Here is a 15,989-nt window from a genome sequence, read left to right as displayed (position 1 = left end):
ATGACCTTCCTCAGCATTTTTCCTTGGACGGTGTCCCCAAAGTCAAAGGACCAAGGGGTACAGAGCCCTGAGTGAGTGGACCTTGAAGCGGGAGGTATCCTCTGCAGGAGGCTGGGGCCCAGCAGCATCACCCAGGATCTGGGGTCAGGGCAGCTTACTCTGCTCACAGTGTTGCCCGGTGAAGCCTGTGCGGCAGGTGCACTTGCCACTGATGTGGTCACAGCTGGCGCCATTCTGACACTGGCATACGCGCCCACAGTCCTTCCCAAAAAATGCTGCTGGGCAGCCTAGAGAAACAGGATTTCCAGTCACGAGAGTTGCTGCTGGGTGGGGACAAGGGGTGCAGCGGGAACGAGACCTGTCTTCTGTCTCTTTTTTTGCTGAGCATAGGATGAAGACTAGTGAGACCCTGCAGCAGAGCTGTCTTCCTGCTCAGGATCTTCATGCTGAAGCAGTAGGGGCGAGGTGATCCTTGCCTTTCCAAGACAGAGGGGCCTTGGAACCACAGGCCAGGCTAGGGTCTACTTCCTGTGTGGACACAGGCTGCTCCTCCCCACTCTGGGCCCCACAGTCTAAGGAAGGTCTGGTCTTGGTGATTGCTGGGGTACCTTGCAGCCCTGACCTTCCAGGACTTTGGGCTTGTCAGTCCCCTGAATCCAGTCAGGTCTGGAGCTGCCCCTGCAGAGCTCCTCAGTTCTCATGGGGCAGGAGTCAGGTACCAGTCCTGGGGCCGCCTTCCTTCCTCCCTCCCTGCTGGTCTGGATAATGCCCACAGTGGCCAGTAGGCTGCAGCATGGTATTCTAAGTGGCTGGGAGACCAGGAGGTGGGGCTTACGCTGTGTGCAGAAGAGTCCAGTCCAGCCAGGGGTGCAGTGGCAGGCCCCGTCCTCGGTGCTGCAGCTCGCCCCGTTGTGGCAGCTGCATGCGTGGAAGCAGGCGGGGCCCCAGAACCCGGGTGGGCAAGCTGGGATGTTGGTGAAATGCAGAGGGTGAGGGGAAGGCAGAGAGGGGCAGACGGAGAGGGAGAAGAAGGGGGAGTACATGTCAGAGCCAAGATGCCAAGATGGACCTGGCTGACATTTCCTGGCTTTCAGGGGCTTCATGCACTGTTCCCAGAATTCCTGCACTTACTTCTTGGATTAGTTACCCAGGATTCCCATTAAGCCCAGATTCTCTGCCCACTCTCCAAGTCTTTGATGACTGACTCAGCAGGGCTCTATCACTCCCCTCTCAGGGGACTGATTTGGAGCATGCAGGTAAACACTGTGGCTTACCCTGTATGTACTGTGTGTGCCTCCCCATGAGAATGGGGACTTTCCTAGGGCAGGAGCTCTCTCTCTCAGTTGGTGTGCTCCTGACAATGGAGCCTGTGTCTCCTCATCAGAATGGAAATTCCCTCAGCCATCTAACTAGGACTTCCCCAAGGGTACTGGCTAGGTCTCACCCATCAGACAAGGAGCTCCACAGGGTCTCTGTCCTTAGTTTGGGGGCTTCTGGAGAGGGGCTGTTCCCTTCACATCAGATTGGTGCACTTTACATGAACAGCCTTAAGGACAACATTCACATGGGCCACCCAGAGGGCACTGTACCCTCCTGAGGTGGCTGCCCTGGCCTCATCTCACTTCCCTACTCTCAAACTCGAGTATGCTGTTGCCCCTCCTCTTCCCCATCCAAACTCAGGGGCTGCTTCTTGTGCGGGTGCTGATGGAGTGTTAAGTCTCAGAATTCATAGCATTAATGGTACTATCAACAATATCAATACCTTTGATACCAGCAGTTAATACCAATGATCAATCCTAATAATCCATCATGTTAGGTATAGAGCTAAATGGGGCTCATTCCTACATGCAGAAGGAGATTTCATCCCTGGAAGTGGAGGCACCAGGACAGAGAGGTTTTGGGCAACAGAGGGAGAATTTTTGGGCCTGACTGCAGGTAGGGGCATTCCCAGGTGGCAGCAGCTTACCCTGTGAGCAGTCCTTGCCAATCCATCCAGGAAAGCACTGGCAGGAGCCGTCAATAGGGCTGCAGGTCCCGTTGTTGGCACAGGAGCAGAGCTGGGCACAGTCCTGCCCAAAGTGTCCTCCAGCACACACTGTGGGCACAGGGCAGCCTGGCACCCATCTTCCCACCTGTGTTCCTCTGACCTCCACCCACAGCCTCATCCCTAGAAGTTCCCAAGCCACAGCCATGATCACTCGGGGGTCATGGATCTGGATTGAAACCGCGCCCGCCTTGGTACCCTCATCACCGTTCTCCATTTGCACATAAATGAGTTGCCCCTCTCATGCCTACAGCTGCATTCTTCAGAAGGCTCTATTATGATTGCCTTTAAGAAACGCCTGAGGCCCATGGAGGTAGAATCACCTGACTTAGGTCTCACAGATGAGAAGTGGGAGGCTGAGCACTATACTTCTGGACTCACAGTCCAGTGCTCCCCGTACTGTTCCACAGCCTTCTGCTTTCCATTACCACTTTCACCAACATCATGATTCCACAACCACGAGGGTAGAGAATGTGTACAGCTGGACAGAGAGGGACAAATGCCATGTGGCAGGCCTGCCTGCGGTTTAACTGTTAGAGGACCAGCCCTGAATGTCTGTCCCTGCCCGCCTCTTTCCTCTGACCTGTTGCTCAAGCCTCTCAGCTCAACATCTTCCTCGGGAAAGCCCTCCTGAGTTCACAAGGCCCTCTCCATCACTGGTATTTCCAATTTGAGTCACTTGGAGGATTTTGGTCATGGGCCTTCCTGGAGGAGTCACTCCTTGGTCCCTGGAGGAAGAGCTGGTTTCCTCAGTCAGGCTGCAAAGCTCTTTTAGGACTAGGTTTGAGTATTTATTGAGCATTTAACCTTTTGTTTCCCCATGCAGTTCATCCCCCACCTGCTTCCTGCAGCTCGAGCTCTCTAAAGCACAGCTTTCTTCATGGCATTCCTATGTCCTGCTCAGAGAGCCTCAGTGGGTTCCCCATCACCACAAAATAAAGTCGATCCTGGAGAGCAGCACAGAGGATGATGGGAAGGTGTTGATTCTTGAAGATACATGACTTCCCTAGGGCCCAGGTCTCTCACATCTTGGGTTGAAACCCTCTGCTTTATACCTCACTGCCTCATATTGGTAGTTCGTCCCCAGCCAGACTGTGGGCCGCTAGTGGCTAGGATCTGAATCTACTCAGTACCTCTCCTGGACATGATTGGTAGTTGAGACAAATAATACAGGCAGCGTGGTGGACCAGACTCTCCAGTCCAAAGCCTTGGATTTAGGTCTAAGTTTTCTTTAGGTATTCAACAAACATACGCATGACACTTAAATGCACCAGACACTGTTCAATGTGCTTCACAAATACAGGCATACCTCAGAGATGTGGGTTTGGTTCCAGACCACTGCAAGTGAATATTGCAGTAAAGCAAGTCACACAAATGTTTTGGTTTCCCAGAGCATACAAAAGTTATGTTTATATTATACTGTAGTCTATTAAGTGTGTAATAGCCTTATGTCTAAAAAACAATGTACATGCCTTGATTAAAAAACACTTCATTGCAAAAAAAAATGCTGACACAGACACAAAGTGTACACATGGTGTTGGAAACATGGCACCGACAGGGCTTGCTTAAGGCAGGGTTGCCACAAACCTTTGGTTTTTTTGTTTTGAGATGGAGTCTCGCTACGTTGCCCAGGCTAGAGTGCAGTGGTGCAATCTCGGCTCACTGCAACCTCTTCCTCCCAGGTTCAAGCAATTCTCCTGCCTTAGCCTCCCCATATAGGCACGTGCCACCACGTCCGGCTAATTTTTGTATTTTTAGTAGAGACAGGGTTTCACCATGTTGGCCAGGCTGGTCTCAAACTCCTGACCTCAAGCCTTGGCCTCCCAAAGTGCTGGGATTACAGATGTGAACCACTGCACCCAGCCAAACCTTTAATTTGTAAAAAAAAAAAAAAAAAAAAAAAAAAAAAACAAGCAAAATGCAGTTTCTGTGAAGCACAATAAAACAAGGTATGCCTGTATTTAGTTCACTTACTCTTGGAATACTATTATATAGTCTCATTATTATGCCTTATCATTAACTCTGCTTTATAGATGAGAAACTGAGGCAGGTTAAATAACTTGCCCAAGGTCACGCAACCAGGAAGTTGTACTGCTTGCTGGCTAAGTGCCTTTGAGCAAATTCTCTGTTTCCTCATCTTTGAGGTAGGAATGGGAACCCTCACCGACTGTCCTAGGGCCATGGTTAGTAGCTATGGCAGGCTGGCTGATTTGGGGCCCTGTGCTTCTCCTGGCAGAAACCTTAGCTCTCTTCCAGGAAGTTCCAGTGCCAAGAGGGTGACATGCATCTCACCTGTTTGCAGCTCAGGCTCCAGCTTTTTGAAAAGCAGGCTGCCCAGCCTCTTCTTTCCTACCTCTGGGAGGTGCTTGATTTGGGGAACCCATCCCCAAGTCCTGGCCCTCTGTGGGGAGTAGGGTGCCAGAGCTGCTCCCCCTACCCTACCCCCAAAATGAATTCTGAGCTTCTCTAACAAGACAGTCTTATCTTTGAAGTCTTTCTCACATACACGAGGCCAACAAATTTACCCACAGAACTGCTAATACGATCAATCTAATCCATTAATTGGTCGACTTCTTAGCTGAATCAAGAGTAAGGCAAAGAGAGGGGCAGTGGACAGAAGGGGGCTGGTGAAAAGAAAACATCTGGTTATGTTTAATCTATGTTTAATGGTTCTGCATAAGCAGTGTCTGTAATTTGTAACTTGCTGGAAAGCCAGTCATTAGAAAGTGTCAGTTCAATTTTTTACAAGGTTTGAGACTTAACCAGGGCAGATGGCTATTAATAGCAAACTCTATTAGATCTATATGTGGGAAATACTCATTAGACCAGTGGGCGATAAATCAGACAATGCAGTATCTGAGAGTTACTCCTCGGGCTGCATGGGTCCTAATTTAGACCTAGACTATCTGTATTGATGACCGAGTCTCCTATGTTTAATAAGTAAACCTCGACATGTCAGGTTATGATTAAAACATCCTAGGAGGGCTGCAAGTAAATGAAACTGTCACATACGTTTCCCTGGGGCTCAAACTTCTCATGACCTCCAAAGCATCATGTAGTAAACTTTCTACTTATACATACATATTAACAGCCCACACACTTGCAAAAATAGCCCAGCTCAGCAGTGATTATTCATCAAAAGAATGGGTTCCCCTGGGAGGTAGTGAGCGCTCAGTCAACAGAAGTATTTAAGCAGAGTCCAGATGAGATTTCTTGCATAGATGACCTTGAAGTTGCTTTTAGCCCTAAGTTTAACTTATCCTAAGCTCTATTCACTCTTTTCAGGTTAGAATGCAAGTTCTGGAACCTTGTGTTCAAACCTGTTCTGAAGGCCCCAGCCTACCTTCTGAGCCCCATTTCCCACCCCCAGCTACCATATCCATCAGCTGTTCCCTGTAGCATGCCCATGTCTCTGTGCTTTGTCCAAGCTACTTCCTCTACACAGAATGCTTTTCTTCCTTTTCCACCTTTCAAGCTAAGGCCCAGCTGAAGTCCTGCATGGTCCATGGAGCCTTCCCCCAAATCCACACTGTCTTGTCCTAAGAAAGCCAGGGATGGCAATAGGCAATGATGTGTGGAGGCAGCTCCTACCTTCTCACTGGTTGTTCAATATTTGGGAATTTTGTGAATGATGTTAAACCATTGGTACCTTAAAATCAGCCATGGTAGGAATATATTTTAAAAATCCGCAGAGGTTACAGATCAGGGGTTTTCCCCCACAAAGAGCTGGTAGGGCAGAACACCAATGCAAATAAGCTTTATAACTCTTTTCGACTCCTGCTGAGTGGTGGCAGTTCTTGGAGTCGGTATTGTGAAGGATTCTGAGGTCAAGTCAGGAAAGCATGTGGGGAGGGATTAGGGATGGTGGCCTGAATATGACGGGGAGAAGGGCTTGGAAGTTGCCATCGCCAGCCAAAGCCAGAGCCAGCTCTTCTGCACTCCCACAGCATTCTCTGCCTTTACCCTTGGCACTCGGCACAGACCACATGGTGCCACTTCTGATGCAGATCTCTACGCTTGTTTCACTTTTCATCCTTTTAGCATGCATGTTGGAATCAGAATATGTTTCTCCCACTTGCTAGCTGCGAAATCACAGACAAATCATTTCACTTCTCTGAGCCTGTTAACTGCATTAGGGCCTTTGTCTCATGCCGTGTGGGGCTCAATTCTCATAAAGGCAGCCCAAGTCCTGAAGAGGGAAGGAGCTACCTCCACAGCGTATGATGAAAATCCCCAAGCCCTTCCTTCCCTGCCACTTTCCTCCCAGAACCTCTCACCTCCCCGCCCAGTACCTTCCCACTGGAGACAGTACCTTGGTTGCAGAGAGCTCCAGAGAATCCTGGGAGGCACTCACAGATGCCGCTGATGTGGTGGCAGGGCCCGCTGCTGTGCACGCAGAGGGGGCATGGCTGGGCACACCCGTGGCCATAGAACCCAGGGGGACAGACTGAGGGTGAAAGGAATATGGTGGTCAGCAGCCCAAGAGACCCCAGCCAGCCTAGCTACCCTTCCTGTTCCACACTTCTCAGAAACATGGGGAGACCTGCATCCTTCCCACATCTTGGAGGGCGCATCCCTTTCTGCAAAGAAGAGCTGTGGTGTGGCCCTGTTTCCATTGAGTAGCTGGGCTGGGCCCCAAACCTGGGGACAGAACTGCAGAGAGAGAGGAGACTAGAGGGAAGGAAGAGATGGGGGCTGATTCAAGAGCCCAGCCTCTCTCAGGCCATGGCTAGTTCCAACTGGAGAGGGCTAGGGAGGATGAGCCCTCTAAACTCTTCGGGGTCAGGGGATTAGCCTTACTTCTCTGGCATAAGGGTCCTCGGAAACCAGGGGCACACTCGCAGCTCCCATCCTCTGGGGAGCAGGAGCCTCCATTCTCACAGCTGCAGGAGACAGAGCAGTTGGGGCCCCAGCGGCCAGGTGGACACGTGCTGTCACAGTGGATGCCTGTGGGCCAGAGGCAGACTCAGGTCAGTGGTAAGAGAGGTGAGGGTGAAGGGAAGAATGGAGGGAAGGGGGACAGTGCAGTATGAAGAGGTGGAGGCAAGCGTAGTGCATCCAGGAATGTAGAGGAGAAACCCGGCTGAGGCTTGGCTGGTCATGGAGGATTTTCAGGAAGAAGTGATGTCCAGAGCTCTAAAAGTCGAGGAGGAATTGACCAAGAAAATGAACTTATATGTACAAAGAGCAGGAGGCAGGAGAAAGAATCACATCTTGAAAGAAATTACAAATAGCGAGTGTGGCTGAACCACAAAATGCAAAATGGGGTACAGCAAGAGATGAGATTGTGGGAGTAAGAAGGGACCAGATCACAAGGGCCTCTTCTGTATGGCATCCAAGAACAGGACCGGGAGAAACCAACTATGGGCAAGTAAGTGCCAGCTGGGAGTGAGCCATATGCCCACACGTTAGCCCAGGAGCCACTGGTGCTGCTGGGTCCCTGCCAACCCACCCAGGGAGGGGCTCAGAGAGTAGGTAGGATCTTTTCAGATTCTTCTGACCAGACTCCTCAGCGCAGTATGTGTGTCATTCATACACACAATAGAAACCAGTGCTTTGCAAAAATTCCATTTACTGTCACTATGTATGATGGACTCTGATGTTTTCTTTGTACTATGATGTATTCGATTTCAGCTTTTAAAATGCTAGTTGTAACCCAACAATTTGATTTAATGACCCTTAGTTTGACAGAGGCTTATGGGGGAATGGATGGAATTTCTCAATAAGAAAAAGGAACAAAGTCTATAGTCTTTTTGGGCTCAGGTAGAAGAAATGTGTGTTAGGTTCCCTACAGCCTGAAGGTGAAGAAGGAATTTTAAAAGGCCTGAGGCTGGATGCCCCAGCTCTGGGGTAGGTTTTCTTCCCAGGCAGAAAGGCTTCCAGTCTGACATGCATTAGGGAAATGGAACATGTGAGCCCAGGAGATTGGCTTGGCTTCAGAAGGTGAATATCAGAGGCTCAGAGAGGGGCAGAATTAGCTGAAAAATCATGTCTGCCTTGTTATCAGAAGGTGAATATCAGAGGCTCAGAGAGGGGCAGAATTAGCTGAAAAATCATGTCTGCCTTGTTATAAGGACAGCGATTGTGGGAAAGAGAAAGAAAGGAGAAAGACACTCATGCCTAGTGAACAGAGCCAGCCCTAGCAGCAGCAGGAGAGCAGTGGGACCAATTTAGAGGCAGACTGGAATTGTACAAGCCCACCTGGGCTGGCAAGGAGAGGGGAGGGAGGGTGGAACCGCCGGAGAGGGGAGAGGGAGGGGGATGCAACAGGTTTTACTCATCCTCCTGTTCCTCAGTCTAGCCCAGCATCTGTAATGTCTCAGTTTTGCAGCAGGGTAGAGGCTTCAGATGCCACTCTCTGGGAAATGGTTGCGGGTGAGTAGGTGGGGTGGGGGTGGGGAGCAAGTGGTTTCCTCCCCAGGGAATGGGATCTGGCAGCCATATTTTACCCATTGATGGAGGTCTCTCCCAGTGGTGTTTCAGGTGCCCAAGAGGTGAACTGGACAGGCAACATAGATTGACTAGAGGGAGCTTGGGAAAGTGGAAACCATAAAACTGTTCAAGGTTTTGGATCCATCTTCAAGTTTCTCCTTTTCCTGGGCATAACAAAAGCTGTGATCTGCCACAAGGCTTTTTTTTTTTTTTTTTTTTTTTTTTTGGAGACAGGGTCTCACTCTGTCACCCAGGTGGGAGTGCAGTGGCGTGCTCATGGCAACCTCTGCATCCCAGGTTCAAGCAATTCTGCCTCAGCCTCCTGAGTAGCTGGGATTACAGGTATGAGCCACCACCACAGCTAGCTAACTTTTGTATTTGTAGTAGAGACAGGGTTCCTCCATGTTGGCCAGGCTAGTTTTAACTCCTGGTCTCAAATGATCCACCTGCCTCAGCCTCCCAAAGTGCTGGGATTACAGTCGTGAGCCACTGCGCTGGCCTAGGATTTCTTTTGCCTATGGTTGTTGGAAACCCAGGATTCAGACCACAGGCCTAGGGACAAAGCTGTTCCTCGCACTAAGGTGGAGCTTTGCTGCCCACAGGGCCTCCAGTTCCACTGCACACCAAGCACTCTGCCAGCTGACCAAGGCACATGTGTCACATGTAGACACTGCTCTTTCCTAAAACTATAGGTATTACTGTGTTCATAAAACACAGTGTATGTGAAAGCACCACTGAATTCATGGCAGCTGGTTGCTATTGTGTTTATCCCAGCCAATGGCTATTAAAAGTATAGCTATTCTCATTGTGGAATCGTTAGTGTTTTCATGTCAAAAGGGGTCCTCATTTATGGAGATTGAGAACCGTAAGTGTACCATGTTTATTCTCAGACTGAAGGTGGCTGCAAAGTCCCACTGGGTTCTAGGACTTCGCAGTTATTATATTCTGGGCCTGTTTCTGTGGGAGTAGGGCTCTTGTTTGTGGTTCTTACATGTCCCAAGACCTTCTTGGAGCTTAAGACATGGGATCTAAGTGGAAAGAAGGGTCAAAGATTTCCCCATATGGAGTGCCCAGTTCCAGAAGCGACTTACTGATATGATCAAAGGGGCTGGCCTTGGCCTTGTGGGAGGCTCCCAGCTATAGTTTCTGAAGAAGCAGCTTCAGTTACCTTCCTGGGCCCCAGTTTTCCCCACAGTTGTATAGGGATAGTCCCGCTCAGAGGTCCTTTCCTTTCTTACTCTAGGGAATCCCCTTGCTCTATTTTTCAGGACTCCTCCCCACCCCCACATCTATATTGGTGGGTAAACCTAGGCTAGGAATCCATACATGAAGATCTCTAGTTCATGCAATGAAGCTAGTAGCCGCTCAGCAGCCCATATCCTTCAGGGTCCGTTTAGGGCCCTCCTTCTCCAGGAAGTCTTCTTGGATGTCTGCCCAGGGAGACAAGCATCTCTTTGATAATCAGCAGCATACAGCTGTGTCTCCACCTGTTACTTGAAAGCTTCATACACGAGTCCTGTCTCCCCTGCCAGCAATTTGAAGACAGGTACCATGGCTTAGTGACACTTCTGACTTTGCTTACCTAGGTGCTCCTCATGGACAGGATGCCATCGTGGTCATTTTTGCATCTTTGGTGCCCAACACAGTGTTTGGCACACAGTAGGTACTCAGAAACTGTTGCTTTTTACCATTTACTGCTGAGTCTGGCATGGTGCTGGGCACAAGGTAGCTGCCAATATAAAGGCTTGGTAATTGCTTGAGTCAATTAATGCTAGTTGATTGAATAAATGGTTCCCCCTTAAGATACAATCCTGAGTCTCTCATCCTGTTGGCCCTAATGTCCTGAGACCCCAGACAAACTTTTCCTTATCTATGGCATGAGAAGGTTGGTGGAGATAATCTTTAAAGCCTCCACCACTTTAAGGGGAAAAATCATGAATGATTATAGGCCAACTTCTTCCAGTTTATTTCAATAAACATTTAATAAGCACATATTATCTGCAGGGCAAGATGAATAAGACAAAATGCCAGTTTTCCGTAAGCCTGTGGCTTATGAGGGTTAAGGGGAGACACGTGCACAGCTTAGGGCAGCCCCAAACCTGTGCCAAGCCAAGGAATGAGCAATGTGCCAGGGACTGGGAAGTTAGGCACAGATTTTTCTTGAGGCAGAGGTGAGTGGGGAGGGCTCAGTGGGAGGCCCATGTGTGTTTCTCATTGGCCCCCTTCTGCATGACAAACCTCAGGGTATCAATCACTTCTTTGAAAAGACTTCAGGACCACATTTGGGGAAATTAGGTTTAGAACAGCAGAGGCCTTGCTGAAAGCTTGTTCACCAAAGACAGAATTTTTAAGCACTAGATGTCATTAAAATCTTAATCGGCTCACTCAAAATTAAGGCAATGGAAAATTAAAGTTGATTTCCACTTGGCTCCTGCTGAGATTCTAGGGTGCCAGTGACCAGGGTAGAGCCTTATTCTTTACTGAGGAGCAGGAGCCAGCAGGGCAGGGGAAGCCAGGCTGGAGATACTGCAGAGGAAGCAATGTCCCTGGCTCTTGGCTGCTTAGAAACTTTCTGGTTACGAACACAGGCTGTGCAGCAACCTGATGTTGATTATTTATCTGAGAGCCTATACTGCCAGAAATGACTATATTTCTTTCTTTCTCTTTGCTGCTCATCACCTTGGGACTGGCTAGTAGGTTCACTCCTGAAATGCTTATTAAGCACTTCCTGTATTCATGGCCTGCTTTTACTGAGCACTTACTATGTGCCAGGCACTGTTAGCACTTTATAGGTAGTAACTCATTTAAGCTTCAGAACAACCCTGTAATTGCAAGGATAATTATCTGTATTTTATGGATGGAGAGTTCAGGCCCTGAGAGGTTAAATGACTTGCCCAAGGTCATAAACCCCAGCAGTCTGGCTCCAGAGCTGAGTTCTTAACTACCGTGTTATCCATATCTCAGCGTGTGGCAGGCAGTGGATACAATGGCGAATAAGGCAGATGCCTCTATAGAGCTGATGGCCACATTAGGGAGGCAGATAATAAACAGTTACCACAGTTGTCATTGAACTCTGATTTAAGTACCACAATAGGAAAAGTGTAGGGTAGAAGAATTAATAAAGGGGATGCTTTTGTCTTGGTCAGGTTGGGGGTGGGTATTGTAGCAGGGGAAGTGCCTTCCCAGAGGAAGAAAGCTTTACACTGAAATCTGGTAGACAAGGAGTTATCAGGTGAAAAGGGGAAGGAATGATCCAGGCAGAGGGAATGGCATGTACAAAGGCCTGGAGGCAGGAAGGTGGTTGGCTTCCTGAAGTAGTAGACTGTGGCCCTGGTGGCTGGAATGTAGTGAGCCACAAAGTGAACAGAGTGAGGTGGAGGAGTCAGGCAGAGCCAGAGCCAGATCCCGTGGGCCCTGGGCCATGGTAAGGATTTAAAATTTTATGTAAGAGTCATGGGAAACCATTGAGGCATTCTGAACAGGGACTGAAATAGCACATCTGGGTTTGGAAAGCTGACTCTGGCCACCAGGTGCAGAATGAATGCAGCTGGGCAAGAGCGGAGGCCAAGGCAGTGCCAGATGCGGGATGGTGCCCAGCAGACCGTGTGGTGGCAATGGGATGGAGAGAAGTAGATGGATTCACCTTGTATTTAGGAGGCAGGCTGACAGGATAGATATAAGGACCAGGATTCTGAGACTGGACTAAGGAGAAAGGCCCTTGTCCCCTTCTCCATCATATTCTCCAGATTGAGCACTTACACCCACCATATGTCAGCTTTTGACCTACTGGAGTGACTCCAGCGCTTTGGACAGAGCTTATACCTAATAGATGTTCAATAAATACTTACTTGAATTAAATGGAATGGAGAACTGGAACCCAGAGCAGATAAAGGGAAAGATGCATACTCAGGGATCAAGAAGAAAGATATTGAAGAAGAAAGAACGGTCAAGAGAAGTAGAATACCAAGAACCCAGTTTCACAGTACCTGGGTGGTGGCACAGCAAGGGAAGGTTACCTGTCCATCCGGCCAGGCAGCAGCAGTGGCCTGTGACGGGGTCACATCCATCAGCATGGCTGCAGTCACAGTGTTCACTGCAGTTCAGCCCAAATGTGCCATCCTGTGGAAAAGACAGGGAGAGAAAAATGATCAGACCCAAACTTCCAGAGGTTTGTATACTTCTATGGATCTTTTCTTTAATTTTTACTTTTGGAGGGTCCAGTGAGATCTACTGGATCTTGATGACAAAACTGAGCCAGAACCCCACAGGGATGCAGGGAGACTGGGGCTGGGGCACAATGGGGACACGTTTTGTAAGTGGGGATCAACACAGCCATGAAGACACCCTGAAGAATTATTTGGCTGCATTAACAGGAGTATGAGGTTGGGAGGGAGGTGATACTCCTGCTCTACTTTTCGGTGGTCAAGCTCAAAGGCCTGTAATGATCATTAACTAAAATTGTAAATGAAAGTGCACTTTGCAAATTGTAACACATTGATCACCTGTGAGGAATGACTATGCTTTATTCTTTGTTGCTGGGGAAGAAGGTAGTCACCAATTCTTATAAGCTCATTAGGTATCAAGAGCCTCATATACCTAATTTTTCTTAATCCTCACAGCAATTCCATGATATTATTCCATTATATTCCCACTTTAAAGATGCAAAACAAGGTTAGAGAGGTGAAGTAACATGCTCAAGGTAACAAAGGATGTGACAAAGCCGATTTGAACCCAGGATTGCAGGACTCCAAATTGCTCATTAGGGACTGCATTGCTCATCCAGCAATATCATATCAGTGGGTTTAACTTATTTGTGTCTCAGACCTGTAAGATCCAGTGATTAAGTCTGGGTGGTTATTATTGAACAGTGCTTGCTTTAGTCACCACACTCTCTGATCATAAAAGTACAGACTGTTGGAACCAGAAGCAAGCTTCGACATTATCTACCAATGAATGGCAACTCTCATGGATTAGTAAGGGCTGTCTTGTAGCACTGGGTTGTGAAGGAATCTGAAGCTGCATTTGAGCTCGAGTGCCAGAGTCAATAATGTTTACCAAGAGCAGCATGGGAAGAGTGATGCCATGTCACCACATCTGCCAAGTATTTGCCATTTTATAGACCAGAGGGATGAGGGCCAAAGTAGTAAAGTAGCCACAGAGAGGTTAGGACTAGGACAGTGACCTAAATCCAAGTGCCCCATCACCTAGCTTAGTGCTCTTCTCTGGGCACTCTTGTGGACAAACTAACACCAGGGAAAGGGCGTGAGGGGATGCTGAGCCCCACCTGTCCCTCCCCACCCTGGCACTCACCGGGCAAGGCAGCTCACAGGTGTCTCCCAGCCAGCCAGGGGTGCAGGAGCAGGAGCCGTCTATGGGGCTGCAGGCTGCCCCATTGGCACAGGTGCAGCTCTCGTTGCAGTTCAGGCCCCACGTCCCACTGGGACACGGCAGGGTGCAGTCCAGGCCCTGCCACCCTGAGGGGAGGGAAAGGGACTGTCACTTCTCCATCCAGGTCCAGTGTGTCTTTCTGCCCACTCCCCCCAGCTCTGCACACAGCATCCCACCCAAACCACTGCTTTCCTGAGGGCTGGGTTAGAACACACATTCCACACAGAGTTCAGAAATACAACAGAGCTGTTAGAAGAGCTGGGGCTAGAACCCAAGTCTCCTGCCTCCGGGTGCTCACTGTTTGTGCTGCAGGCAGATGATCCTACCTGGAACAGGCACCAGCTCAGGTGGGGAGTGCTGTCTCTGCCCAGGGTGGAGTCTGGCAGCTTATCTCCGGGCCCTCTGTTTGAGGGATGGCTGATTCTCCATTCTTAGGCTGGTCACTGGCCTCTTTGCCTACCACACCATTTCTCCCCTTCCCTGTTCGTGGTGGGGGCTGACCCCTGCAGGCTGCACATCCCAGGCTCCCCCTCAGCTGGCTCCCAGCTGGGCTGCCTGTGGGAGACCTGCCTACAGACTGGAGAGCGGGAGCAGGAGAGACAGGTGTGTCCTCTCCCTCTTTCTCTGCCTGGGGCCTCAGGTGGTGGCGCAGCCCCTCTCTCCATGTCCCAGCTCTCACCAGGTGGCCCTCACTCCCAGGCTCTGGGAACTCTTTCTTTTGTCCCTCCAACCCTAGGAGTGATAGCAGCATCTCCCACAGGTGTTAATGTGTCTAGGGGTTGCACACTTTCCCTGTGTGCTCTTCAGCTCCTCGAACAACATTGCAATGAATCCCCTCATTACATTCCTGCGATTGAAATTCCTGGCATGGGTTTTCTTGCCTGGAACCCAACCAATATAGGCTCCCTGACCTTGCATGCGGGTGGGGTTGGGGCAGCCCCACCTGAGACCCCTCAGCTGGCAGCACCACCTGGGGAGTGTGCTCATATGTGGGGGATGGGCTTGAGAGAGAGGGCACATTACCTTCCTTGCAGGTACAGGAGCCATCTACTGGGGAGCAGGTGCCACCATTGTTACAGCTACAGATGGACGAGCAGTTGGGGCCGTAGGTCCCTGCTGCACAAGAAACGGCACAGACCTCTCCCTGGAAAGGGAGGGGGTGAATTTTGGATCAAAGGTTGCTCCACGTTGGATGGCTGTGGTAGGCAGGATAATGACCCCTGCTGCCCCCAACATGTCCATGTCCTAATCCCTGGGATCTGTGAATACGTTACCTTACATGGCATAAAGGGACTTTGCAGGTGTGATTAAGGACCTGGAGATGGGGAGAATGTCAGGGGTTCAGGGGTTATCCAGGTGGGCCCAATATAATCACGTGTCCTTAAGAGTAAAAGATGACCAAAGAAGGTAGGTCAGAGAGATACACCATGAGGAGCCCTCCACCCGCTTGTGCTGACTTCGAAGATGGAGGAAGGGGCCACGAGCTGAGGAATGCAGTGGCCTCTAGAATCTGGGATCAACAGCTCTTTTACAGCTACCAAGAAAATGAGGGCCTCAGTCGTGCAACCAGAGGAACTGAATTCCGTCCACACCGTGAGTGAGCAGGAAATAGACCCTCTCCTAAAGCTTCCAGGAAGGAACACGGCCTGCCGGCACCTTGGCTTCAGCCTCATGAAACCCATGCCAGATTTCTGACCTTCAGGACCGTCAGATAATACATTTGTGCTGTTTGAAGCCACTAAATTGTGATTTTTTTACAGCAGCAATGGAAAACTAATATAACCCTTCTCAGTTATTGGAGGGGTCAGGCCTCCAGACCACAACACCAGGGACCTTGACTCCAAAGTCTGTATTAGGTCGAAGCAGCACCAAGTCTAACCCGTTGTCTCCCAATCTGATTTCTCACCCATAACCCCATGACATGAGTAGTAATATCCTATCCGCATTTGCCTGAGCCTCAGAGAAGTTAAATGTAAATGATAGCCAATGCATATTGAGTCCTTTCTCAATATCATGTGCCACACACCATCTCATTTAATTGTCACAGCACTCATAGGAGATAGAAGCTACTGCCTCAGCATTATTCTCACCTAACAGATAACTGCATGGAGAAGTTACTTAACTC

The 15,989-nt window shown here is 49.5% G+C and overlaps 1 protein-coding gene across 32 annotated transcripts in view; it reads right to left on the bottom strand.

The window, feature by feature from the left end:
* Positions 1-15,989, bottom strand: part of MEGF11 (multiple EGF like domains 11) — a 381,686-nt gene that overhangs the window by 21,099 nt on the left and 344,598 nt on the right. For all 32 annotated transcript variants that reach the window (XR_008657670.2, XR_008657671.2, XM_063638864.1 and 29 more), the window contains 8 exons: positions 14,888-15,008; positions 13,787-13,950; positions 12,493-12,595; positions 6,845-6,991; positions 6,357-6,491; positions 1,967-2,095; positions 836-964; positions 159-287 (listed from right to left, as the gene is read on the bottom strand). Coding sequence is in view for 30 of the 32 variants with exons in the window: in XM_063638864.1 (XP_063494934.1) it covers positions 159-287; positions 836-964; positions 1,967-2,095; positions 6,357-6,491; positions 6,845-6,991; positions 12,493-12,595; positions 13,787-13,950; positions 14,888-15,008 (1,057 nt within the window). In the remaining 2 variants the exon portion in view is untranslated. The remainder of the gene's footprint in view (positions 1-158; positions 288-835; positions 965-1,966; positions 2,096-6,356; positions 6,492-6,844; positions 6,992-12,492; positions 12,596-13,786; positions 13,951-14,887; positions 15,009-15,989) is intronic.

This window comes from Symphalangus syndactylus, chromosome 5 (assembly GCF_028878055.3).
Source record: "Symphalangus syndactylus isolate Jambi chromosome 5, NHGRI_mSymSyn1-v2.1_pri, whole genome shotgun sequence".
Classification (NCBI taxonomy): Eukaryota; Metazoa; Chordata; class Mammalia; order Primates; family Hylobatidae; genus Symphalangus; species Symphalangus syndactylus.
Note: the sequence above shows the minus strand (reverse complement) of the source record. Positions and strands in the feature narration are given on the sequence as shown.